Source organism: Moschus berezovskii, chromosome 11 (assembly GCF_049115385.1).
Source record: "Moschus berezovskii isolate FMDL1 chromosome 11, NW_MosBer_1.0, whole genome shotgun sequence".
NCBI lineage: Eukaryota > Metazoa > Chordata > Mammalia > Artiodactyla > Moschidae > Moschus > Moschus berezovskii.
This window is the reverse complement of record NC_142470.1, coordinates 1,114,065-1,138,229: the sequence shown is the minus strand read 5'-3', so window position 1 is coordinate 1,138,229 and position 24,165 is coordinate 1,114,065. Positions and strand designations below refer to the sequence as shown.

Below are 24,165 nucleotides of genomic sequence, written 5' to 3'. Positions count from 1 at the left end.
AATTCTAACCATCAAACCTAGAGAAAGACAGGTTTCCTGAGGAACCGTGGGTGTGGCCCTGGGCACCTGGAGTACACTGGAGAAAACCCTCCAAGCCTCATGAGCGCCTTGCAGCTGAGCCTGGCACTGGGTGGCCCTGGGCCGATCCTCCAGGCTGGAGATGGGCTGAGGGCTGTGCTCACCCGGCGCGTGTCCCCACGCCACCTTCAGCAGTGGCCAAGCATGCGAGCATGTGAAAAAGAAGCGTCTTCGAGGACAAGGCGTGGCGCCTCAGAACCAACGCCCCGGGGACCCGCACCCCGAGGGGGCCGCCCTTCCTCCTCCCTGTACGGGGGCGCCCAGGCGGCCCTCCTCTCTCCGTCCACAGGGGGCCCGAGTGCTAGGCCGGGAGGTGCCTGGAATAGACAAGGCCCTGCAGGGCTCAAACCACGTGGGCGCAATGGGAGCCCGGGGAGCGGAGAGGTAGACGGAGGGAAGACCCCGGACGTGAGCTGCTGCGGTGGAGGGCGGGGCTGGGTGGCGCCTCAGAGGGCGGAGACGAGCAACTCTAGGTGGGCCTGAGCCTTCAGAGGACTGCTGTTCGCTCCCCAACCCCGTGTGCCCTCGTCGCGGCCACGAGACAGGCACCCTGTGGTTAGCCCAATGGCTGGAGGGCGAGGGCCCCCAAGCCCCCAGGGCTGAGCCAGCCCAAATCAGCCCATCTCATGCCCCCAGGAGCCAGCAGAGCACACCAGCCAAGTTCCACCACTCGGCCCACCTGCGGCCCCCAGTCTCGAACAGAGCCCCAGGCGCAGTCACTAAACACATTTGTGGGGGGAGTTCCCTAGCAGTCCAGTGGGTAGGACTTGGGTGCTTTCACTGCCCTGGCCTTGGGTCCAATCCCTGGTCAGGGAACTAAGACCCTGCAAGTTGAGGAGTGGCCACATAGTGATAAAGAGACGCGCGTGGTTGTTACGCAGTAGCTGACCGATCCAGTCCTGCTTCTTTTCTCCGTAGGTGGCCTGACTCGCCCATGCCAGCAACCCCCATCCCTAAACAGCCTGTCACTCCAGCGTCGGTCCCCCACCCTGACCCTGCTCTGGATCCCATCTCTCCCGGGACACCAGCAGCCCCGTCCACCGCCTCCCCTTCCAAGCGGCCGGGCACCCGTCCTGCCCACCGTCTCCGCTGCTCTGGGGGCTTTCAGGCTGTTTCCTCTTCCAGGACGGCTCTCCCTGCTCCAGTGCCACCATAACTTTCTCAACTCAAATGTGACATCCTCCAAGAAGCTCTCCGTGACCCCTCCTTCCTGACCTGCCACGGTTGGCACTTGGCACCTCCAGACACAGTCCTCAGCGTCCACGGCTGAACCCGGGTAACCGTGTCGGCATCTGCCTCCCCAACGAGAGGTCGCATCTGCCACTTTGTCCCGGGCTCTCTCCCCGGCTTCCTGGGAAGTGTCGGATGTCACGGCACGTGGAGGGCGGTGGCAGAGAAGGCACATGGCACATCACACTGGACTGGCCTCGTCTATTTCCCAGCAGATGAGGGCGGGCAGCAGCTGCCTGCCACACCCTCCAGAGGACCCAGCCCCGGGTCCCCTCCCCCAGTCAGGATGCACCCCCACCGCCACCCTGGGGGACCCTAAAGGACCATGCTGGGCCCAAGTCCCGCCCGAGCTCCACACCATCAGTGGCCTGGGGTCTCCAGACCCGTCTCAACAAGCAGCGGGGTGTGAAGCCTGCGATCTGGAACTCGCTCTCGGCATCTGGGAGGATCACAAGCCAAGCATCACGGGGAGGAGCAGGTGGGCTGCCGGCTCACGGCAGGATAGTGTGCGCACAGGAGGCTGCAGGAAGGAGAGGGCTGGGCATCTCTGAGGGAGCCCACGTCTGCCGGGCATGCGCGGCAGCTCCCCGGGGCCTCGGCCCTGCAGAGGGCAAAGCTGAGCAGCCCTGGCCCCCAACCACCCCGCAGGGACCCAGCCCCGGCCGCCCGTGTGCTCGTGGGACCCCTGTCGCCCTCTGTCCCTCTGTCCCGCTCGGGGGCCAGCTCCCCGGCGGCTCGGGGTGGCCCCAGAGCAGCGCCTCACCGTCTTTCGGGAGCATGGCCACACGGCTGGCGAGCCCCAGGGCCTCACACGCACTGATGAACTTTTTCATGCTCAGGAAGCTGCACATGGTCTGTCTGCCTGCAGGGGTTGGGGGCAGGTGCGGACCAGAGCCGCAGCGTCAGAGCCCCCGGTCAAGGGGTGTCCCGGCCCCCGGCACCAACCCGCACCAGAACGCCCCCGGGCTCCGGGCCAGAGAACCACAGCCGCTGGTGGGTGACGGGAAGCGTCAGCCGGGAGTGGGGGTTCCCAGGCAGGCTCAGGAGGGGGCCGCCCTGCAGGGCCCATGGGGCTGCGGCCCCTGGACTCACTGAAGAGCAGCAGGGTCCTGGTGGTCCGGCCAGCCCGGCCCAGGCGCAAGTAGACCACGCTGGCACTGTAGTCAGGGACCATCACGCGGAAGCCCTCCACGCCCCTCACTGGAAGAGAGGAAGCAGTTCCCCCGTTCACGCCTGAACACTGCTGTTCTTCCAGAGGCCCCCAGGCCCCTACCACACTCACCGAGAGGCCGTCTGGAAGGGCAGCAAAGCCCTCGACCCCCAGACCCAGGCCCCCAGGCGCACGCCGGCCGAGCCAACTCTGGGCCACTGTGGGCTGACCGCACGTCCCAGTGCCTGTCCCCACCGGCGCATGCTCTCCGGGGAGGACTGCTGGGGGCCGTGCAGTCAGGGGTCCCATCAGGGTCCTGGGGCTCAGGCAGCCCTGGACGGCCCTCCCCCAGCCCCCGTGGCCCAGTGGGTACGCACAGGTGTTCCTGAACACTGGCTTCTTCCTGTCTCTCCGCAGGATTAGCGAGTGTGTCTGGCACCCCCGGGACCTGGGTGGGGGGAGCGGGCTGTGAGCTGGAGGCCTGGGAGACCTCTCGGGGCTCTGCCATCCTGGGACTTTACAGCCGGGACCCAGACCAGTGCCACCGCTCAGGGGAAATGCTCCAACACCCCTGCCCCCCAGGCCCCATGGTCTGTGGGTATGTCTCAAAACAGCAGCCACTTGAGTCTGACAGCAGGAAGCAGGGGGTTTGGGGACAGTCCTTGTGGGGTTTCCAGACCGACCCCAGAGCGATCCCAGGTCTGACCCCACCGGCCCTCCCCATCCTGGGCTCAGGGCCCCTCACCGCCCCCTCCCTGCCCTGGGCTCAGCCCCCTCCCTGCCCTGGGCTCAGCCCCCACCCTGGCCCACGCACCGGCTCCAGGCGAGCACCACCTCCAGGCGGCCCACCTCCTGAACCTGCACCACGGACGCGCCCAGCTTCCTCTGGCCTTGGTGCGGCAGCATCCCCTGGGCATCGGAGGCGACAGCCAGGATGTACCAGAAGCCCGAGAACTGCGGAGAGGGTGCAGGGCCTGTCACACTGGTCCCGCCCAGCCCTGGTCTCCGAGGGCCCGCAGGACCGGTGACCCCCGCCCGCGGCCCAGCCCATGTCCAGGACCGGCCTGGGTGCCCCGCTGCCTCCCTGGCCGTGGAGGCAGATGCCCAGCTGGTCTGGGACCTGAGGCAGCACAGCGCAGGGCCCGGGGAACAGGGTCAGAGCATCTGGCCCACACAGACCTCGGGGCTGTCTCCTCTAGCTGGTCCCCATCCCACCGGATCCCCCGCGTCTGCTCGGCCTGTGCCCATGGCCGCCCCAACCAGGACCTTCCGCCTGCTGCGGTCTCGTTATTCCAGGGCCCGCCTGCTCACTCCGCCTCCCCTCTGCCCATGGGCATCTCCGGGTGACTTGGCAGTACCCGTCTTGGAGCGCCAGGCTTGTGGCCCACGGTCAGCAGTTGAGTTTTGAAGCCCCAGCCTATCCCCAGAAGAGGCCCTTGGGGCCAGCAGACCAGTGCCCAAGCCCCCCGCCAGCCCGTCCCAGGCTTCAGGGGCCCTCTGCCCGCTGCCCCCTCCCACCCTGGCCCCAGTGCCCAGCGAGGGCGCCATGAGGCTCACCTTGTGCCAGTTGAGGTTGTGGGACTCTCGGGGGAGCTGCTCCTGTGCCCAGGAGCCCCCACCCAGCCCCAGCAGCAGGGCCAGCAGGGCTGGCTGCCAGCCCAGCCCCATCCTGGCTGCCTCAGCTACCCGCCTGGACGCCGTGCTTAAATGCCCATCCTGCCAGCCCTGCCGTGGGCGTCAGCCGACCGCAGCCATGAGTCGGCCTGGGGGGCCAACAAGGAGGGGTCTTGGGCCCTCCCCCCAGCAGGTAGGGCCAGCCCTGCCCTTGGCCCTCGGAGCCGGCCTGGGACATCCCAGAAGACAGAGGCCTCGATGATCCCGATGTCACCTCCTTGGCCTCAGGTCACCAAGTGTCCCCTGGAGCCGCAGCACCTGGCAGGGAGGTTGTTGGTGTTCTTGTCACAGCCAAACCCCACCCCCAGGGGGACAAAGGCTGGACTGGGCATTCAGTCACTCCTCGGGGCATGCACACAGGAAGTGGGGGTCTCAGAGGGCGGGGCTCAGACCATGCTGGTGCTGACACTGGAGCCACCGGCATGATGCCCTTGGCAGGTCCTGACATGTGTGCACGTGTGTGTGTATTGCATGTGTACATGTGTGTGCGTGTTTGTGTGTGTCCACACACGTGTGTGCTCACGTGCATGCATGTTTGTGCATGCACATGTGTGTGTTCACGTGCGTGTTTGTGTGTGTGCGTGTTTGTGTGTACACACATGTGTGTGTTTGTGTGTGTTTGTGTGTACACATGTGTGTGCATGTGTGTACACAAAAGTGTGCATGTGTGTTTGCTCACGTACATGCATATTTGTGTGTGCACACGTGTGTGCATGTTTGTGTGTACACACGTATGTACATGCATGTGTACATGTGTGTGCTTACATGCGTGCATGTTTGTGTGTGCTCGTGTGTGCTCACACATGTGTGTGTGCACCCGATATCGCCACTAGTGAGAGGTGACCCCCACCCTGCTCCCCAGCGGCCCCTGCTCCTGCCAGGACTTCTGGACACAGGAAGACAGACAGACTCTGGCTCTCTGGGGTCTCTGGCCCCCGCCCTGCCCCAGGGCCCCAGGAAAAGCCAAGCTCTCACACCCGGGGCGCCCCAGCCCAGCGCCCTGCCCACGCATCACCCAGACCACAAGGTCTGGCTCCAGCTCAGACGGACGGGCCTCCTGTCGGCCCAGGGTCCGGGGTGACCCCCCGGGAGGAACAGCAGTCTCCGGCCAAGGGCCCTGCTTGGACACACGCGAGAGACCCCAGGAGGGTTTGTGGAACTGCTTTATTTGAATCCACAGCAAGAGCCCCTGGGAGCAGGCGGCCCCCCACCCAGCCCCTGGGCAGCTGGGCGAGGAGGGCAGCATCCGGCCAGCCTCCTCCGGGCCCCTGGGGGCTGCAGCATTCACTGGAAACCAAGAGGGGCATGGGCACCCTGGACTCGCCTGCAGAGGCATCGGCTCCCCGGGGCCCCCAGCCCTGCCCACGGTGGAGCCCCCGGACAAGAGGAGCCTGGGGCCCCCAGCCCTGCCCACAGTGGAGCCCCCAGGTGAGAGGGGCCCAGGGCCCCCAGGAGCCTCCTGCCACACAGAGGGGAGGGGAGCTCGGGGAGGCCGCTTACCGGGAAGACCTTGTGTGCGCAGGTGACTGGGGAGGAATGAGGCCACAGTGAGGGTGGCCAGCCCCTCACCCACCCGCGCCCGGGGCCCCGCACACTGCCCACCCCGTCCACCCCGCAGGCCTGACGCTGGGCAGGGAGCAGGTGACCCCTTGAAGCCTCCCTGAGCTCAGCCTGACTCCCCGAGGCCAGGAAGGTCCCCAAGCCGGCAAACGGCCCCCCAGCATCCGGTGGCACTCACGGTCCCTCTGGAGCTCGGCCTGCTGCTGCGACAGGAAGCCCAGGCTCCGGCTCCACTTGGCAAAGCGGCCCAGAGCCTCCTGACTGGCCAAGGCCGTCCGGCCTGTGGGGGAGATGGCAGAAACAGGTGGGAGTCAGGGCGAGAAGGGGCCCACCCGGAAAACCTGACAGACAGCGGGACTCCGCACCCTCTGAGCCCAAGACTCTTCGCCAGGTGCAGCCCCCCGCCTGCCCCCTCCAGGCAGGCTCACTCCTGCCACGGGACCCAAGCGGGGAGGGGCTGTGTGTGGGGAGGGGGCGCCCGGCAGGCAGGCACAGGGCTGGCGGGCGGTTTCTGGCCAGGATGAGGCTGGTGGGAGGGGGCAGAGGCCCGCACCCCTGTAGATGGAGCCCTGCGCACTCACTGTACAGCTCCACCGTGCTGAAGGCCTCCTCCTGGGCCTCCAGCTGCGTGAACACGATGGCGTAGTCCCTGAAGTTGGTGCCCAACACCCGGTACTCCAGCACGCCCAGGGCTAGAGACGGGTGCCCCCAAAGGGACATCAGGCCTCAGCGGACCAAGAGCCCCCCGCCCCCACCCCGCCCCGGCACACGGGGTCTCCATGGTTGAGGGATGGCAGGTGAGGCCCAGCTTATCCCAGGTCACCCTCCTCAGATCCGGTCCCCACAGGGGCAGAGGACACCCCCACCCACGCCCACCCTCCCCAGACACCATAGCTGGAGTGCTGGGGTCCCGCTGAGCTGCCGGCCAAGGTCAGGCCCTCCATCCTCAGGACTGGCCCCGAGGACCTCCCAGTTCCCGGAGGAGAGCCCTGGAGCTGGGGTGGAGCTGCCCCTCCGCATTGAGAGGGGCTGACCTCACACACAGGGGCCTGGGGACGCAGCTGGGGTGGAAGGCCCAAGGCCCCTGGGGGCAGAAGGTGGCCGGATGGTGGTTAGGGGACTGGAGGAGTCCCCACGCCGCCCAGAAGGACCACAGTGGCCGTCATCCTTACAGGGATTCCTGAAGACCCATCCAGAATTTTGTCTCCGCAGCTCCAGAGCCTGCAGGTGGCATCTCTCCAGCCTGGAGCAGAGAAGGGTCCGTCGTCACCCAGGTCCATGGGCAGGACCAGGAGACAGCTTCAGCCACCCAGACCTGGCCAGTGTGGCTGCAGGGAGGCTCTGCCTCCCCCTCGGGGGCCGCAGTTACCCAGAAACCCTGCTCTCAACCGCAGGTGACCTGTTGGGGCTGCAGGCTGGCTGGGGACATTTAGGTGTGTTTCCAGTTGTGAAAGACTGGAGACTGCTGTCTGCCCATCAGCAGAGCCCTAGAAGGCAGCCCGGGGGAGTATTACTTGGCTGTGAAAAATGTTTCTCAAAAAAAGTCACATAGAGTCAGCAGATGACCCAATAATCCCATAATCTGGGTGTGTCTCCAAAAGAATTGAAAACAGAGTCTCAAAGAGATATTTGCACACCCATGTCTACAAGGCCCAAAAGCTGGAAGCACTCCAGACATCCATCAATGGCTGAAAGGGTCCATTTCAGATGTGGTCCACCCCTGCGGCGGAATATTACTCAGCCTTTAAGAAGGAAATCCCGACACAGGCCGGAACGTGGGTGAATCTGGAGGACACTGTGTTCTGATAAACCAGACACAAGACAGACGCAGGGGCTTCCCACCATGTCCCGCCTCCGTGGTAAAGAATCTGCCTGCAAAGCAGGAGACAAGGGCTCGGTCCCTGGTCTGGGAGGACCCCACATGCTGCAGAGCGACTGAGCCCGTGTTCCAAAGCAGGAGAAGAGAGGGCCCCCGCCCTCCACCCCCAGAGAAAGCCCACACAGCAACAGAGACCCAGCAGGGCCAGAATGAGCATAAAGACATCAGCATTTGTTCTTTAAACAAAAGCTAATGCAGGATCCACTCATGCGAGGCCCTAGAGGAATCAAGCCCACAGAGACGGAAGCAGATGGTGCAGCCAGGAGCCGCGGGAGGGGCCGGGCAGCGAGTGTTTGGTGGGGACAGGGGGTCAGTTTGAGAAGGTAGGAAAGTTCTGGAGATGGTGGTGAGGTTTGCACAAGGTGGATGTGTTTGATGCCCTTGAACGATGCACTTAAAATGGTTAAGATGGTGAATTTTATATTATGTTTATCTTACCACAGCTTTTAAAAGAGAATAAAACCTTAAATGTTTCAAAAGAGGGCAGAGAACCCATGGGGCTGACACTAAATTGTGGCTTGCCTGAGTGCTTAAGAGACTTGCGTGTGCTTGCCTGGAGAATCCCAGGGACAGGGGAGCCTGATGGGCTTCTATCTATGGGGTCACACAGAGTCGGACACGACTGAGGTGACTTAGCAGCAGCAGCAGCAGCAGCGTGTTCCTGAACACCTCCGAGGAGCCATCACAGATCGAAACCAGGGGCTGCCTGCTGGGAGGGGCCCCTGGCTGGGGAGGGGGAGGAGAGGCCCCTGCTGTCCACCTCCCCGATTCTTTTTTTTTTTTGGCTGCACGGCAGTTTGTGGGATCTTAGTTCCCTGGCCAGAGACCGAACTGGGGCCCTTGGCAGTGACAGCACAGAGTCCTCACCCTTGGACCCCCAGGAAACTGCCAGGGGACTCTGATCTTCGAAGCAGGTGAATGTGTTTCTTATCCAAAGACCAACACATGAAAAGTGAAAGTGACAGTGAAGTCGCCCAGTCGTGTCCAACTCTCAGCGACCCTGTGGACTGTAGCCCACCAGGCTCCTCCGTCCACGGGGTTTTCCAGGCATGAATACTGGAGTGGGCTGCCATTTCTCACCTTAAACAACAAACGAAGTGCCCTCTTGCCAGTCCTTCCGTCCCGCTGTCAGCGTGCACCCTGCAGCCGGGCCCTGGGCCCCACCCCTTCCGTCCCGGTGGGGCCGAGGTCCTCAGACACACGCGCCTCCACGCAGCAGGGAGCAAGGCCTCTGACCGACGGCACCCACAAGCAGACGCCAGAAAGGGCAGGGAGACCCCCGCCCCTGCAAGCACCCTCGTCCCCTCACCGCCCACGGCTGTCCCACAGGGCCTGGCCTTCCGGATGCCAAGCTTCCGTGTTTGGATGGCTTTTAGCCAGCCTTGTTAAGACTCTCTGGGCCACGTGGCTTTGGGGCTACAGCCCACAACGCGTGTGAGCCTGCGTTCACCCAGCACAGCAGGGCCCCCACCCCAAGCCCCACATCCTCTGTCTGGCTCATCCACGGCCAGGCCACCCCGGCTGGGCGGCAGCCACAGCAGGCTCGGCTGCGGGAAGGAGCAGGGCAGACGGCCTCCTCTCGGGACGGGGCTGCCGGCCGCTCAGGCTGCGTGAGGACTCCAGGGCCAGGGTGGTGCCCCACCAGCCATCCCGAGAGACAGGCGGGGACTTGGACACTTAGGTGACACGGGTCCTCTGGGCTTTGTGGTCTCCAGGCTCCCCCAGGGCCCCCCGGACTCTGTGGGCTCAAATGCACTGACCCACCTTGAGCAGCCGCTCAGGAGGGCTTTGAACAAAGACGCGGCCTCTCCTGCTGACTGGAGCCGCTGCCAAGCTGCCCAAGGGCCGGGGCAGAGGGGGCGGTCAGAGGCTGTGCCAGCCTTGCTAGAGAAGGCATGAGTCCCACCCAGAGCACCCCCCAGCTGGAGCCCAGGACGCAGACCCCCGAGACCCGGGGGAGGGTGGAGCTCACAGCAGAGCCCGTGCAGAGGGAAGGGCAGGCGGGCTGGCCACCCAGCCGTGGCCCCGGCCCCACCCACCTGTGCCGGGAAGCCCGCATCTTCAGGGTGTTCTGGGACGTCAGCATCACTTCGACCGCCTCGACGTTCTTCGTGGCCTTCTCCAGCGCAAAGTTCTTCTCCCCTGAGGCCACGGCAAGGACGTACCAGGACCCCATGAGCTGAGGGAGGGGGTGCAGGTGAGGGACCGTCCCTCCAGCCCCAGCCCGGCCTCCTGCAGCCCCCGTGGTCCGGGGGGCCCCAGGGGAGACCGGAGACCACAAAGGCCCGAGGACCCGTATGGCCCCAGACCCATGCCAGTTGGGGGAACCATCACCTGCTGAGGGTCCAGCCTCCCCAGCCACATGGCCCGGGCGCTGGGCGTCGAGACCACAGCCAGCAGGGCAGCCAGCAGCACAGCGCTCATCCTCCCGAGGTCCACACGCCAGCGACCTGCCCTGGCCCGGGGTGAGCAGCCCTCCCACCTCTGGACGCCCGTTTATATGGCTCTGAACACAGTGCTGTGGGCGGCCGCTCACCACCAGGCTCCCTCCTGCCTCTCTCCTCATCCTCCAGCCGCGCCGGGGAGCGGGGAGGGGCTGGGACCGAGTGCACGGCCCCTTCCACATGGACACCTGCATGCCACGCCGGCTTCTCCAGCGGCCCTCCACTTGGAAGTTTCCAGAATGAGCATCCTGCCCTCAGCTGCACCTTCCCCCCCACCGCTTCCAGGGAGCCAACCTTCTGTCGCTCAGTCTAGGAGGGCCAGAGTCCCTGCTCCCGAACCCAGGCCAAGGTCACGTCTGAGGAGAGAGGCCCTGCTCTTGAACCCAGGCCAAGGTCACGTCTGAGGAGAGAGGCCCTGCTCTTGAACCCAGGCCAAGGTCACGTCCGAGAAGAGAGGCAAGAACAAACAGTTCCTCCAGAAGCTGCGGTTTGGGGTATCTTTTGGTTTAGGCATTAAAAATGCAAAAAGTCCCCCCCCCCAGTTTTTTTGAAAGCTCCCACCCGCTCCTGGCCCACCCACCTTCCTGCCCGACTGGCCCTTGTCTCCTACCCCCCCACGGCCAGCACCTAACTGGAATGCCCTGTGCCTTCCACTGCCCACCCACCATCCGGATCTGCCCACTCTCTGGGCAGCCTCACTGTGATGCCTCCCACTTCTGCTCACCATGAGCCTGGCCAGGCCCCCAAGGCCACACCTGGGCCATCCACTCTGGGTCACTGGAGACCCTGCCTGGGAGTGGAGGTCAGAGGATTCAGCAGGATCTGTCTAAGGCCCCAAAACCCAAGTGGAAGTGCCTGGGAGGATGCTGTCCCAGGGAGGGGGCCCTGCAAACCACAGCTCCCAGCCTCCTCTGTGGACACAGGACAGGCAGCTTGGAAGGTGATGGAGATGAAGCCGTCTGTCCGCTGGGCTTTCCCAGGAAGGAACTCAGATAAGCCGGTGCCCCACCCCTGCCTGGAGACAGGATGCGCCCTGCAGGAAAGGGGGCCAAACAGAGCCCATCACACACAGACCTGCAGCAAAGCGTCGCCCTGCCCCCAGGCCTGGAGGACCGCGGGGCCGGGGCCTCTGGCACAGACAGCCCACCACAGGCAGGGGTGGCTCCCCGTGGCTCCAGGGAGGAGGCCTGGGGGCACTGGATGGGGAAGTGGGCGGGGGCTGAAGGACCCTGGCCCAGGAGGCCGAGCCAGAGCTCCTCCCAGCACTCTTTACAGGGAGGCTGGATGGATGGGGTGGACTCCCAGCCCAGCCCTCAGGACGGGCACAGCACGTAGGGCGCTGGCCACGGTCAGCCATTGGCGGCGGGGCCCCGCTGGGATTGCCCGGGCTGCCCTGCGCCTCCCCGCCACCCCCCCGCCCCCGCTCCCCAGCAGCAGGTGGCCTGCTGTGCAGACTGGTGGGCAAGGGGGTGAGCCTGGGCACTGAGCCTGGAGGAAGCGGGTGGGGATGGTGGCCACTCAGAGCTCAGTGCCCCCTATAGAACCTAATATAGAACTTAATGCTCCTGCAATGCATTTTTGCTTCTGTACTTTGCTTGCCGCTTGCTGCTTGTAGAACCAAAGTTAAGGCTGTTTTAAGTAAAGATCCCTAGAGTTGTTTGCTGAGTAAGGATGAGAGAGGATTCCTAGGAAGACAGCAACATAAAGAACAAGTGAATCTTAAACACCAGAATGTGGGCAGTTGTGACACAGAGATCAGGCAGATAGGTCAAAGGGCCAGGGTGGGCTTATCTCGTTAAACCACCGTTCCATTCCGTCGCTCAGTCGTGTCCGACTCTTTGCGACCCCGTGGACTGTAGCCTACCAGGCTTCTCTGTCCATGGGATTCTCCAGGCAAGAATACTGGAGTGGGTTACCATTTCCTTCTCCAGGGGATCTTCCCGACCGTTAAACCACCAGGAGGTGAGATATACAGCTGTGTGTAGAGTGTGGAAAATTACTGTGTGTAAAAGGATTACTATGTGTGGCTGTTTTAAAACTAATATGGTTTGAAAATGCTATATAAACCCTTGGCTTAGAGTGCTCGGGGTCCTTGCTGAAACCCGCTGCGTCAGGCAGACACTTGGACCCCAGCTAGCTGGAAATAAACCTTGCTGTGTGTCTTGCATTATCGTGAGTGTCCTCTGTTCCTTTGAGGGAAGGGCGACTCCGGACCCTAACACCCCGAGTGGCCTGGGACCCAGCGCTCCCCTGGACCTTCCTGTTGGCTCCTGCTCAGCACCCAAAGCAGCCTCTGGGAGCCCTGAGACACCCTGTGACCCCCACCCCCCAGCTCTGCACCCCTGAGACCCCCCTGTGGCCCCCACCCCCCAGGTCTCCACCCTGACACCCTCCCTGTGGCCCCCACCCCCCAGCTCTGCAGCCCTGAGACACCCTGTGACCCCCACCCCCCAGCTCTGCAGCCCTGAGACCCCCCTGTGGCCCCCACCCCCCAGGTCTCCACCCTGACACCCTCCCTGTGGCCCCCACCCCCCAGCTCTCCAGGCTGAAACCCTCCCCGTGGCCCCCACCCCCCAGTTCTCCAGCCCTGAAACCCTCCCTGTGGCCCCCACCCCCAGCTCTCCAGCCCTCACACCCTCCCTGTGGCCCCCACTCCCAGCTCTCCACCCTGACACCCTCCCTGTGGCCCCCACCCCTCAGCTTTCTTTATACCAGGCAGCTGTCACCCACCCTGTCTAGGCTGTGTCCACCTGCTGTGTGCCAGCCCACAGCCAGATGTTGGCTTCCTGGCATGACTCGCTGCCCCCCGGGGCATTTCTCCCCAAAGGGAGATCCCATATGCATCAAACAGCCCCCCAGCCCAGCACCTGGTGACCACTAATCTTCTTTCTGTCTCTCTGGACTTGCTATTATGCTTGTCCCATAGGGGGCTCCTTCACCACGTGGCCTTAGGGCTCTGGCCTGTCGCCCAGCACTCTGTCTTCAAGGTTCATTGTGTTCTTATATGGACAACCTTCCGATGTGCGGACAGACCACGTTTGTTGATCCATTCGCTGCTGGCAGTTTTGAAGCTTGGCAACCCTTCTGCAGAATGCACGAGGGCTAACTCACTCCAGTCGCGCCCAACTCTGTGCGGCCCCACAGGCTGTAGCCCGCCAGGCTCCTCTGTCCATGGGGATTCTACAGGCAAGAATACTGGAATGGGTTGCCATGCCCTCCTCCAGGGGATCATCCAGACACAGGGATCAAACCTGTGTCTCTTATGTCTCCTCACTGGCAGGCGTGTTCTTTACTGCGGGCGCTACTTGGGAAGCCCAGCCCTTTAGCAGACCTCACCTCAGTGTAAGGCAGCTTTCCTTCTAGGGGACCCCGACCCAGCTCAGTGAACCGCAGGGCCCATCTAAGCTCTTCCACCAGCCCTGAAAGTGGTGTCTCTTTGGTACCGCCCTGTGGTCACTTCTGGGACTGCACCTTCTTGGGTCCAGGACCTCACCAGCTCTGGTCTGCCCGCCACCCACCAAGGCACCTCTCCTGCCAGTGCCCCCATCCTCATCCTGAGCCCCCACAAATCCCCTCTGCACACAGCAGAGCGTGCGCTAGCCTCCTCCAGGGCGCTGAGGCCTGCAGGACGCGATGGAGGCCCTGGCCGCAGTGCCCGGCGCACCGTGTGTGCGGGGGCCCCACTGAGCCGCTGCTGCCTGGGCCTGCGGCGCCAGGCACTCAGGGCCACCTCAGGCCGGATGTGGCCACGCAGACCCTGCCCACAGGCAAATGCATGCTGTGAGGTTTCCAGTCGGCAGACCTGCGGGTCACAGCGACTCGGGCCTGACCCTCGTGCACTCACAAGAGGCAGTGGGCAGCTTCCACTGCCAGGCCCCATGCTCCAGGCTTGGGAAACAGAGGCCGATGGGCAACCTGCAGGCTGGTGCAGTTCCTGTCGTCTCGGGGTTCACAGGAGAGCAGAGAAAAAATAAACACAGGAGAGAACTGGGATGGTGCTAAGCCACCAGCAGACAGTCGGGCGGTGGGCTGAGTTTGAGGCAGGCTGCTGCCTAGGCAGACAGTGAGAAGAAACCCGAGTCGCAGGGACCCTGTGAGCAGCTGGGCGGGACCAGAGGGCCCCTGGGCCAGAGGGTGTGAGCAAGAGGCCCCGGGCTGGGCGGGGACGGGCTGGGCTGACTGCTGGGGAGCTGGGCTGCACTGGGCTGGGCTGGGCGCCGGTTTGCGCTTGGCGAGTCTGCACTCGGGGCGGGTTTGCACTCTGCACCACAGTGACTCGGGAATGTCTCAAGCATCAGACTAATGTTTTACAAGGTTTGCTCAGGCCGCTGCAAGGAGAGTGGACTTCGGAGATGAGGGGGACTGGGGAGGCAGGAGGTGACCGGGCACCGAGAACTCATGATGGAGAGTCTCCAGACCCCGGCGGGGAACATGCTGGTGGCCGGAGCGTTCTCTGTGGCCTCGGAAGCTGCCCCACACCTCTGAGGCTCAAGGCGGTCCTTGGGCGGTCTGCAGGCTGCGGTGACCTGTCCCTTGCTCCCTGCTTGCTCTCATCCCACAGTTCTGTGGTTAGAGGTCTGACTTCTGCCTGCCACACTCGGATCTTCTTGGGGGCTCCGGACACATTGTCTCCCTGCCCCTCATCCCAAGAGCTGGCATTTGGGAGGAGAGTTCATGCAGTCTACCTGCCTACCTATCTACACTCAGTTCAGTTCAGTCACTCAGTCGTGTCTGACTCTCCGCGACCCCATGAACCACGGCACACCAGGCCTCCCTGTCCATCACCAACTCCCGGAGTCCACCTAAACCCATGTCTGTTGAGTCAGTGATGCCATCCAACCATCTCATCCTCTGTCGTCCCTTTCTCCTCCTGCCCTCAATCTTTCCCAGCATCAGGGTCTTTTCAAATGAGTCAGCTCTTCGCATCAGGTGGCCAAAATATTAGTTTTCAACATCAGTCCTTCCAATGAACACCCAGGACTGATTTCCTTTAGGATGGACTGGTTGGATCTCCTTGCAGTCCAAGGGATTCTCAAGAGTCTTCTCCAACGCCATAGTTCAGAAGCATCAATTCTTCGGCGATCAGCTTTCTTCACAGTCCAGCTCTCACATCCATACATGACCACGGGAAAAACCATAGCCTTGACTAGACGGACCTTTGTTGACAAAGTAATGTCTCAGCTTTTTAATATGCTGTCTAGGTTGGTCATAACTTTCCTTCCAAGGAGTCTTTTAATTTCATGGTTGCAGTCACCATCTGCAGTGATTTTAGAGCCCAGAAAAATAAACTCAGCCAGTTTCCACTGTTTCCCCATCTATTTGCCATGAAGTGATGGGACCAGATGCCATGATGTTAGTTTTCTGAATGTTGAGCTTTAAGACAAACTTTTCACTCTCCTCTTTCACTTTCATCAAGAAGAACTTTAGTTCTTCTTCTTCACTTTCTGCCGTAAGAGTGGTGTCATCTGCATATGTGGGGTTATTGATATTTCTCCGGCAATCTTGATTCCAGCTTGTGCTTCTTCCAGCCCAGAGTTCCTCATGATGTGCTCTGCATATAAGTTAAATAAGCAGGGTGACAATATACAACCTTGACACACTCCTTTTCCTATTTGGAACCAGTCTGTTGTTCCAGGTCCAGCCTAGCTACACTGTGTAAATATAAATATATACCACAGTCTACACTGAGAAGTGTAAATATATCCTGTGTCTATACTGTGTAAGTGTAAATATATCCTGTGTCTACACTGTGTAAATATAAATATGTACCACAGTCTACACTGAGAAGTGTAAATATACCCTGTGTCTACACCGAGAAGTGTAAATATATCCCGTGTCTACACCGAGAAGTGTAAATATATCCCGTGTCTACACCGAGAAGTGTAAATATATCCCGTGTCTACACCGAGAAGTATAAATATATCCCATGTCTACACTGTGTAAGTGTAAATATATCCCGTGTCTACACTGAGAAGTTTATTTAATTGGCTTCACTGGGTCTTAGGTGTGGCATACAGGACCTTTAGTTGTGGCACGTGGGAGCTAGTTCCCTGACCAGGAATCAAACCTGGATCCATGCATTGGGAACACGGACTCTTAGCCACTCGACCACCAGGAAAGTCTCTAGTTTACACTTTTTAAAAGTTGAGGTATAATTTACACGCTATGGAATTCACCCTCTGGTTCTGTAAGTTTAGACAAATGCACCACAGTCCATCGCCCGAGTCTCCGCAAGCCACTTTGTCGTCAGCCAGGCCCATCCGTCCTCCAGCCGTGCCTTCTGTCCCTGAGGAGTCCTGTGTTCTGGAGCCATAGTCTGCAACCCTTCCAGACTGGCTTCTGTCACTCAGCGTAAGGCATTTGGCGTTTATCCGAGTTGTTCCCTAAATCAGTGTGTCCGGGCAGCCTCATGCCCAGAGGGTCGTTTGTCCTGCCCCCTGAATGGCATTTGGTTGTTTCTGATTTTAGGGATTGTCAATAAGGTCTCATGACCAGCCACCAGCAGGTTTTGACTAGAGTGTGTCTCATTTTTCTTGGGTAAATATCTAGGCTTGTGATTGTCGAATCACATGGTATTTGAATGTTTTCCTTCATAAGAATCTGCCACACCATTGCCTAGGGTGCCGCACCCTCTCGATTTCCCACCCTGGCGGTGACCACCCAGTGTCTGCAGTTTGGAAACAGAGCGGCCAGCCTGCCGGTCTGCGGTGGAGTCTCCTTACAGTGAACGAACGCCCATGAGCTCTCTGCGTGGCTTTGCTTTCTGATTTGGAATCTTTTCAAATATTTGGCCTGTTTTTTTAATTTTTTTCTTTTTTGTGTGTGTGTCTTGAGAGTTCTCTATAGATTCAGGATTTAAGTCCTTTATCAGATGGCTGTTTTGTAAATATTTGCACAGGAAGGCTTTCACTGCGTTCTGTCTCAGGACTCTGGGATGTGGTTGAAATCTGGCGCCTCCTGAACCCAGTGGCGGTGGTGACCCGGAGCCCTCGGCCTTGATCGCCCGCTCCTCCCCACCCCGCTGGCCGATGAGGGTCCTTCTCTGACCCTGAACGCACTTCCACTGGGAGCGCCGTGCTGGCCTTCCCTGGGGACGCCCGCCTCTGATCGGAGGACTCTGGGTGCCCCAGGCCACGTGCTGCTCCTCAAGTGGCGTCCCTGGGGTCCCCTGAGAGGACGGAAGAGGCCACCTGGAAAGAGGCCTCGCCAGCCTGCGGCGCCTCCCTGGCGACATTGCGGTGGGCGTGCTTATGCAACCAGTGATAAGGGGGCCATGACCCCATAATCCGCCCCAGGTGGTGGCCCAGCCCCGCCCTCCACGCGGGCTTGCTGGAGGCCCAGCCAGGGCTCTGGAGGCAGGGCGGCTCGGGCCTCTGACGTCACCTCTGTCACCCTGAGACAAGGTCCCCAGGCCCGGCTGATGTGACTGCGCTCCTGTGAGGGATGTGAGGGGGTGAGGACTCTGCGGGACCTGGGCCCCGAGGGGGAGCCTCCTGGCTGGAGCAGCCTGACCGTGGGTGCTTCCCAGCAGCGCCCCCAAGGGCCCCAGGCTCCAGCCACGGTGCCAACGGGTGGGCAAGGCCAAAGTCAAGGGAAAGCCCTCCTGGAAATGACCCCTGGAGCCAGTGGGGACACTCGGGCGATTGTGCCAAACAATGAACAAAGAGAGGCTGGCGTTTCCGGAGCCGAGACGCTGTCCGCTGCCTAGGCGGCTCGCGGGTCCAGCCCCGCTGCGGGCTGGGCTATAAAGCTGCCCACGGGGGGCTGGTGGGCCGCACCAGGGCCAGGGGGCGCGGACGGGGATGGGGACCGCGCTGCTGAGCTGCGTCCTGCTGCTGCTCTGGCCGTGCTCGGCTCGGGCTGACGTCCTGGTGCAGCCAGATTTTGATGCCAACAAGGTAAGAGAGGCCCCCGTGCTGTGCCTTGTGGGTTGGGTTCCGGGCTGAGCTGCCACTGGAATCAGGAGTGACCTTGTCCCAATGGAGCCTGCCGCCCCGTGGGACACTTGCTTGGTGTCCTGGGCCCGCACACCCTTTAGAGTCCCTTCCATTTAACCCTGAAACAACCCTGTTTGTGGGTAGTTACTGACCCACTTTACAACTCGGAGAACTGAGGCTCCCACTGGCCGGGAGCCCCGCCCCAGGTGAGGGGTAGCACAGCGGCTCGGACACTCCGGAGACCACCGGCCGTGTGGCTTCAGACGAAACTGCGGGCCTTGTGGACCCCAGGTCACTGACCTGTCTTGCAGTTCTCAGGCCTCTGGTACGTGGTCTCCATGGTCTCTGACTGCAAGGTCTTCTTGGGCAAGAAGGACCACCTGCTGATGTCCACCAGGGACATCACGGCCTCGGCGGGGGGCAACCTCAGCGTCCACATGGAGTTCCCCCGGTGAGCGCGCGCGCCGTGCGCACGGGACGGGCCGGGTGGGTGGGCCGAGAGTGAGCGGGCGTGCTCCCCCAGGGCGGACGGCTGCAGCCAAGCGGATGCGCAGTACCTGACAGTGGGCTCCCAGGGGCACTTCCGAGTCCCTGGTAGGTGACCACCACCCCCTTCTCTGTGGGTGCCCCCCATGCCCTCCCCCCCGGGGCCCTCCCCTGCCTCTGCCTGGGCCCCGCCCCCTTTCCCGTGTGGGTGGGGTGGATGCTCTGCCGGGCAGTTGTCCGGAGCCGGCCTTCTCCTCTGCAGCCTTGGGCTACCTGGACGTGCGCGTAGTGAACACGGACTACAGCTCCTTCGCCGTGGTCTATATCTACAAGGAGCTGGAGGGCGCGCTCAGCACCGTGGTGCAACTCTACAGTGAGGGCTCCCCCGCACGCCCCGCCCCCGCCCACTGTCCCCCTTGGACCCCACCCCCACCCGCTGGGGCACCTCCTCAGGCCCTGCCCACCCCATCACACACTCCCAAGTCTGGACCAGGTCCGGGTAGGGGCTAGCGGAACCCCCCAGCGCTGCTGATGGGTACGGCTGAAATGAGGAGCCTCTGAAGGCTGGGCACTCAGGCCAAAGCTCAGGCTTGTCTCTGGCTGGAGACCCCGCCTCCCCTGCTTGGCCTGTGGCCTGACACCTGGAGCGGAGGCTGCGATACTATTCTGCTTTCATTTCTCATGGGCTGGGCAGAGTGAGCCAAGAGAGCTCCCCAAGGGGAGAGGCCGGGAAGCTGGTTTTGGGAGCTGCAGGTAAAGGTGTCTGAAGCGGTGGGGCTCCGGGGCACAGGGTCTGGGAGAGCAGCCAGGCACCCCAAGCTCCCAGGTGCCCTGTGTGAATTGGGAAAGACTGCCCCTCCGGGCAGCTTCCAGTCTCCACTGGCCCCTCAGCCAGGCAGAAACTTTCATCAGTGCAAACCTGCCCAACTTCAGGTGGCAGACCTACCGTCAGCCTTCAGGAAGGGGCAGTGAGGCCAGGGGCCCCCATCTGCCCGTCTTTCCCACCTCTGTGACCCACAGGGGTTCACAGGGGCCCCTGCTCTGCCCCAGGCCGGACCCGTGAAGTGAGTCCCCAGGCCCTGGAGGCCTTCCAGGACTTCTACCCGACGGTGGGGCTGCCGGCGGACATGGTGGCCATGCTGCCCAAGTCAGGTACCCCTGTGAGCCCCGCCCCTGCCAAAGCCCCGCCTCACCCATCTGTCCAGAGTCCTGAGGTGCCAGCAGGAGGTAGCCCGGTCTTCCAAGGCTGTGTTGGCCGGGCCGAGGGGGGACGGCAGGGGGCCGCCCCCAGCGGGTCCCTTGACATGGGGAGGGGCTGCAGGAGGCAAGGGGCAGTCCCAGCCAGCCCAGCCTCTCGGGACCCTCTGTCTTTCTACAGATGCGTGCTCCCGGGGAGACAGGGATGCACCCTGAGGGCTCCGGCGACCCAGCTTGGCCCTTCCCAGGTAGGGGCCAGGGTAGCACCTCCCTCCCATTCTCCAGGGCCTGTGTGCCCGGACCTCCTGCCCTCTCACCTGCTGAGGCCTGCACGTGCAGATCCCCCCCATCCCTTGCTCTCCCTGGATACTCCCTCGTGTGCCTGCAGCCCCCACTTGCACATCTCCTCTTCCAGGGGAGCCTCTCCTGATTAGCCAGCCGTAACAAACTGCCACAAACTGGGTGGCTTAAAACAACAGGAATTTACTTTCTCATAGCCTAGAGGCCAGAGGTGCAGAGTCAAGGAGCGGGCAGCGCTGCTCCTCCCGGGGCTCTGGGGAGAATCCCTGCCTCTTCCCGCGGCCGCTGGTGCTGGCGATCCTTGGCCCATTGACCCTCCTCTCCCATCTCTGCCTCGCTTGTGAAGAGGCCAGGTTGCCCTCATATAAGGACATGCTAAATCCAGGGTGATCCCCTCTCAAGATCTTTAACCAATTACATCTGCAGAGACCTTATTTCCACATAAGGGCACTTTCGGAGTTCCAAGTGGACGTGGATTTGGAGGGACACGATCCAGCCCAGTGTGACCTGTGTCCCCATAGCCCCTGGCTCACCCAGAGCACGGGGCGCTGCCTTGGGATTCCCGATCCTCATCCTCCCCCAAGGGCCCCACGAGGTGGGAGCCATGGCCTTCTGGTTTGCTGCTGTCACAGGGCTGAGTCCCCGGGATCCCTTGGGACATGGATGCAGGTGGGTTCCTGGGGACACCTTCTCCCAAAGCGGGCAGGAGACCATCGGCCCCTCACCCCCCTTCCCCGTGAAGAACTTGGGAACCTATATGAGCAGTAAACCTCAGACACGATGTGACAGTCGCCGGCGTCGGGAGGCACCCCTGCAGCCTCTCCTGGCACGGTTAGGTTAGGTGGGGGCTTCCAGAGTGGCCTGTGGGCAGCGGCCCTCCGGCCTTCACTTCATTCTGCTCCCCTGGCCAGGCCAAGTTTACCCAGGGCTGCGCTGGGGGCGCTGGGCTGCTGCAGCTTTCAGTGGGTCTCAATGATGCGGCCCAGGGTCCCGGCTCTGTCCCTGTTTCAGCAACATTAGGGATTGGGTCACGTGCCATCAGGAAGGTTCTAGCTGCAGAGACCATGAACCTGTCTGCCTGCTCTGTGCCCCAACCCCAGGACTACGTTAGAAAAAGCACCTTTTAGGGTAAAGTGCTCTGGATGCAGAATTCCAAAGAATAGCAAGGAGAGATAAGAAAGCCTTCCTCAGCAATCAATGCAAAGAAATAGAGGAAAACAACAGAATAGGAAAAACAAGAGATCTCTTCAAGAAAATTAGAGATATCAAGGGAACATTTCATGCAAAGATGGGCTCGACAAAGGACAGAAATGGTATGGACCTAACAAGAAGCAGAAGATATTAAGAAGAGGTGGCAAGAATACACAGAAGAACTGTACAAAAAAGATCTTCATGACCAAGATAATCACGATGGCGTGATCACTCACCTAGAGCCAGACATCCTGGAATGTGAAGTCAAGTGGGCCTTAGAGAGCATCACTACGAACAAAGCTAGTGGAGGTGATGGAATTCCAATTGAGCTATTTCAAATCCTGAAAGATGATGCTGTGAAAGTGCTGCACTCAATATGCCAGCAAATTTGGAAAACTCAGCAGTGGCCGCAGGACTGGAAAAGGTCAGTCTTCATTCCAATCCCAAAGAAAGGCAATGCCAAAGAATGCTCAAACTACCGCACAATTGCACTCATCTCACACGCTAGTAAAGTCATGCTCAAAAGTCTCCAAGCCAGGCTTCAGCAATATGTGAACCGTGAACTTCCAGATGTTCAAGCAGGTTTTAGAAAAGGCAGAGGCACCAGAGATCAAATTGTCAACATCCGCTGGATCATGGAGAAAGCAAGAGAGTTCCAGAAAAACATCTATTTCTGCTTCATTGACTATGCCAAAGCCTTTGACTGTGTGGGTCACAATAAATTCAGGAAAATTCTGAAAGAGATGGGAATACCAGACTACCTGACCTGCCTCTTGAGAAACCTGTATACAAGTCAGGAAGCAACAGTTAGAATTGGACATGGAACAACAGACTGGTTCCAAATAGGAAAAGGAGTACGTCAGGGCTGTATATTGTCACCCTGCTTATTTAACTTATATGCAGAATACATCATGAGGAACGCTGGGCTGGAAGAAGCACAAGCTGGAATCAGGATTGCCGGGAGAAATATCAATAAACTCAGATATGCAGATGACACTACCCTTATGACAGAAAGTGAAGAGGAACTCAAAAGCCTCTTGATGAAAGTCAAAGTCGACAGTGAAAAGATTGGCTTGAAGCTCAACATTCAGAAAACTAAGATCATGGCATCTGGTCCCATCACTTCATGGGAAATAGTTGGGGAAACCGTGGAAACAATGTCAGACTTTATTTTGGGGGGCTCCAAAATCACTGTGGATACTGATTGCAGCCATGAAATTAAAAGACGCTTACTCCTTGGAAGGAAAGTTATGACCAACCTAGATAGCATATTAAAAAGCAGAGACATTACTTTGCCAACCAAGGTCCGTCTGGTCAAGGCTATGGTTTTTCCCGTGGTCATGTATGGATGTGAGAGTTGGACTGTGAAGAAAGCTGATCGCCGAAGAATTGATGCTTTTGAACTGTGGTGCTGGAGAAGACTCTTGAGAGTCCCTTGTACTGCAAGGAGATCCAACCAGTCCATTCTAAGGGAGATTGATCCTGGGTGTTCATTGGAAGGACTGATGCTAAAGCTGAAACTGCAATACTTTGGCCACCTCATGCGAAGAGTTGACTCACTGGAAAAGACTCTGATGCTGGGAAAGGTTGGGGGCGGGAGAAGGGGACGACCGAGAATGAGATGGCTGGATGGCATCACCGACTCGACAGACATGAGTTTGCGTGAGCTCCGGGAGTTGGTGATGGACAGGGAGGCCTGGCGTGCTGTGATTCATGGGGTCGCGGAGAGTCGGACACGACTGAGTGACTGAACTGCACAGCTACATGGACCCCCTCTCCAGGGCTGCCTCTGTAGGCTCCTCGGGGTTAAGTGGCTGTTCTGCCAGCCAGGGAGGCGGTGAGGTCCTGGGGTCAGTGGCTGGGTCCCCGGGGAGCCTGGTAAGGGGCAGCACTGGGGCTGTGGCATTGGGGGGAGGGGGCTGCCTTGGCGGAGCGTTTCCATGGTTGCAGAAGCTTCGGCAGCAGAATCTGCTCTCCCTGCCGTTTCGGGGGATGAGTAGATGGGGCGCCCTGCTGTATGAAGGGCCGCTCGGGGGTCCCAGGACTGACTGGACCTTTGCTGTCTCTGCAGGGCGAGCCGGAGCAGCGGTCCTGCCACCCCGAGTCATCCTGACCCACGGCCCCCCGGCCCTGCACCTCCCTGTCCCCCGTCCTCTGTGGGCATCTCCTGGGGCCTCCCCCTTCCGCTCAATAAACAGATTCTGCAGTTTCGAGGTCCCTGGTTTCTTTGAAGAGGCTGCCAGGGAGGGTCCTGGGGCCCCGCCGTGATCCGGGCTCCTGGAGCCACTGAGGCCAGGAGGCTCGGGGCTGAGGATGGGCACTCTGGCTCAGAGGGAGGAAGCGCCGGCCAAGGGTTGCCCCCTGTAAGGGCTACACCCACAAGCAGCATCTGGGTCCCCCGGCCCAGCCCCCATGGGTTCACGGCCCCTGTGGGGATGCCGAGGTGCCCTGGGCAGCCTGGCCCTGTGGCTGGGCCTCCATCAGGGGCACAGAACCCACAGAGGCAGAGCAGCCACAGGGGAGCTTCGGGGTGCAGCTTGTCAGGGTTTCCTCCCTGCTGTTGCTGTGACCCTGACCTTGGGCTCGTTGGTGAGCCTCCGTGAGGCTTGGGAACGGGTCACGGTTGTGGCCAGAGCACCCTGAGCCCCTCCCTGCGGCCCAGCCTGAGCACCCCCGGCTGGACCCTCAGGCCCGAGCGTTGAACCTGCTGGTGCCTTGTCTGCTCACCAGGAAAGTGAGGGACAGAGAGGTCGGCAACCTGCTCAGCCAGCGGCCCGGCTGGGGTCCTGCGGCCGGGCTCCGGGGCCTGAGCTCCCTGCTGACCCTCGACGAGCTGTGGGGCCAGAGCGCCCCACGCCCCGGGGCCCCTGCGGCTCCTGCCCCGACACAGCGCCCCGCGGAGCTCACGGTGTCCGGCCCTGCCCGATGCGCACACTTCAAAGGGTCGGGCCTGCGGTGGGCAGGAAGGTGCTGGACGCCCTGCCTCACTGCTCACCGGCGTCCTGCAGCCCTGGCAGGGTGGGGCAGGAAGCTATGAGC

General features: G+C 61.1%; 2 protein-coding genes across 4 annotated transcripts; one reads left to right on the top strand and one right to left on the bottom strand.

Moving 5' to 3' along the window:
- Window positions 1–5,416: 5,416 nt before the first annotated feature.
- LCN6 (lipocalin 6) lies at window positions 5,417–10,462 on the bottom strand. Its single transcript, XM_088841699.1, has 6 exons — window positions 9,906–10,462; window positions 9,611–9,750; window positions 6,865–6,935; window positions 6,274–6,384; window positions 5,871–5,972; window positions 5,417–5,658 (listed from the first exon to the last, which is right to left on the bottom strand). Exons 1-6 carry the CDS (start codon window positions 9,993–9,995, stop codon window positions 5,417–5,419), a joined length of 756 nt encoding a protein of 251 aa, XP_088697825.1. The 5' UTR covers window positions 9,996–10,462.
- A 6,971-nt stretch (window positions 10,463–17,433) lies between these two features.
- LOC129539626 (lipocalin-15-like) lies at window positions 17,434–23,333 on the top strand. 3 transcript variants are annotated; one of them, XM_055400397.2, is made up of 7 exons: window positions 17,434–17,913; window positions 18,264–18,403; window positions 18,476–18,546; window positions 18,701–18,811; window positions 19,489–19,590; window positions 19,817–19,883; window positions 23,198–23,333. In XM_055400397.2, exons 1-6 carry the CDS (start codon window positions 17,818–17,820, stop codon window positions 19,849–19,851), a joined length of 555 nt encoding a protein of 184 aa, XP_055256372.1. In that variant the 5' UTR covers window positions 17,434–17,817; the 3' UTR covers window positions 19,852–19,883; window positions 23,198–23,333. The 3 variants fall into 3 exon arrangements, with proteins under 3 accessions (XP_055256372.1, XP_055256374.1, XP_055256373.1); XM_055400399.2 differs by lacking the exon at window positions 19,489–19,590; XM_055400398.2 differs by lacking the exons at window positions 18,476–18,546; window positions 19,489–19,590.
- The last annotated feature ends 832 nt before the right edge of the window (window positions 23,334–24,165 follow it).

Excerpts from the sequence above, each read along its gene's own strand:
- LCN6 (XM_088841699.1), bottom strand. The coding sequence starts at position 9,995 with ATGAGCGCTGTGCTGCTGGCTGCCCTGCTGGCTGTGGTCTCGACGCCC. Across the intron at positions 6,936-9,610 it reads ATGCGGGCTTCCCGGCACAG|GCTGGAGAGATGCCACCTGC; the intron begins GTGGGTGGGGCC and ends TCTCTGCTCCAG. Across the intron at positions 5,973-6,273 it reads CAGCACGGTGGAGCTGTACA|GCCGGACGGCCTTGGCCAGT; the intron begins GTGAGTGCGCAG and ends TCTCCCCCACAG.
- LOC129539626 (XM_055400397.2), top strand. The coding sequence starts at position 17,818 with ATGGGGACCGCGCTGCTGAGCTGCGTCCTGCTGCTGCTCTGGCCGTGC. Across the intron at positions 18,812-19,488 it reads CACCGTGGTGCAACTCTACA|GCCGGACCCGTGAAGTGAGT; the intron begins GTGAGGGCTCCC and ends GCTCTGCCCCAG. Across the intron at positions 19,591-19,816 it reads GGCCATGCTGCCCAAGTCAG|ATGCGTGCTCCCGGGGAGAC; the intron begins GTACCCCTGTGA and ends GTCTTTCTACAG.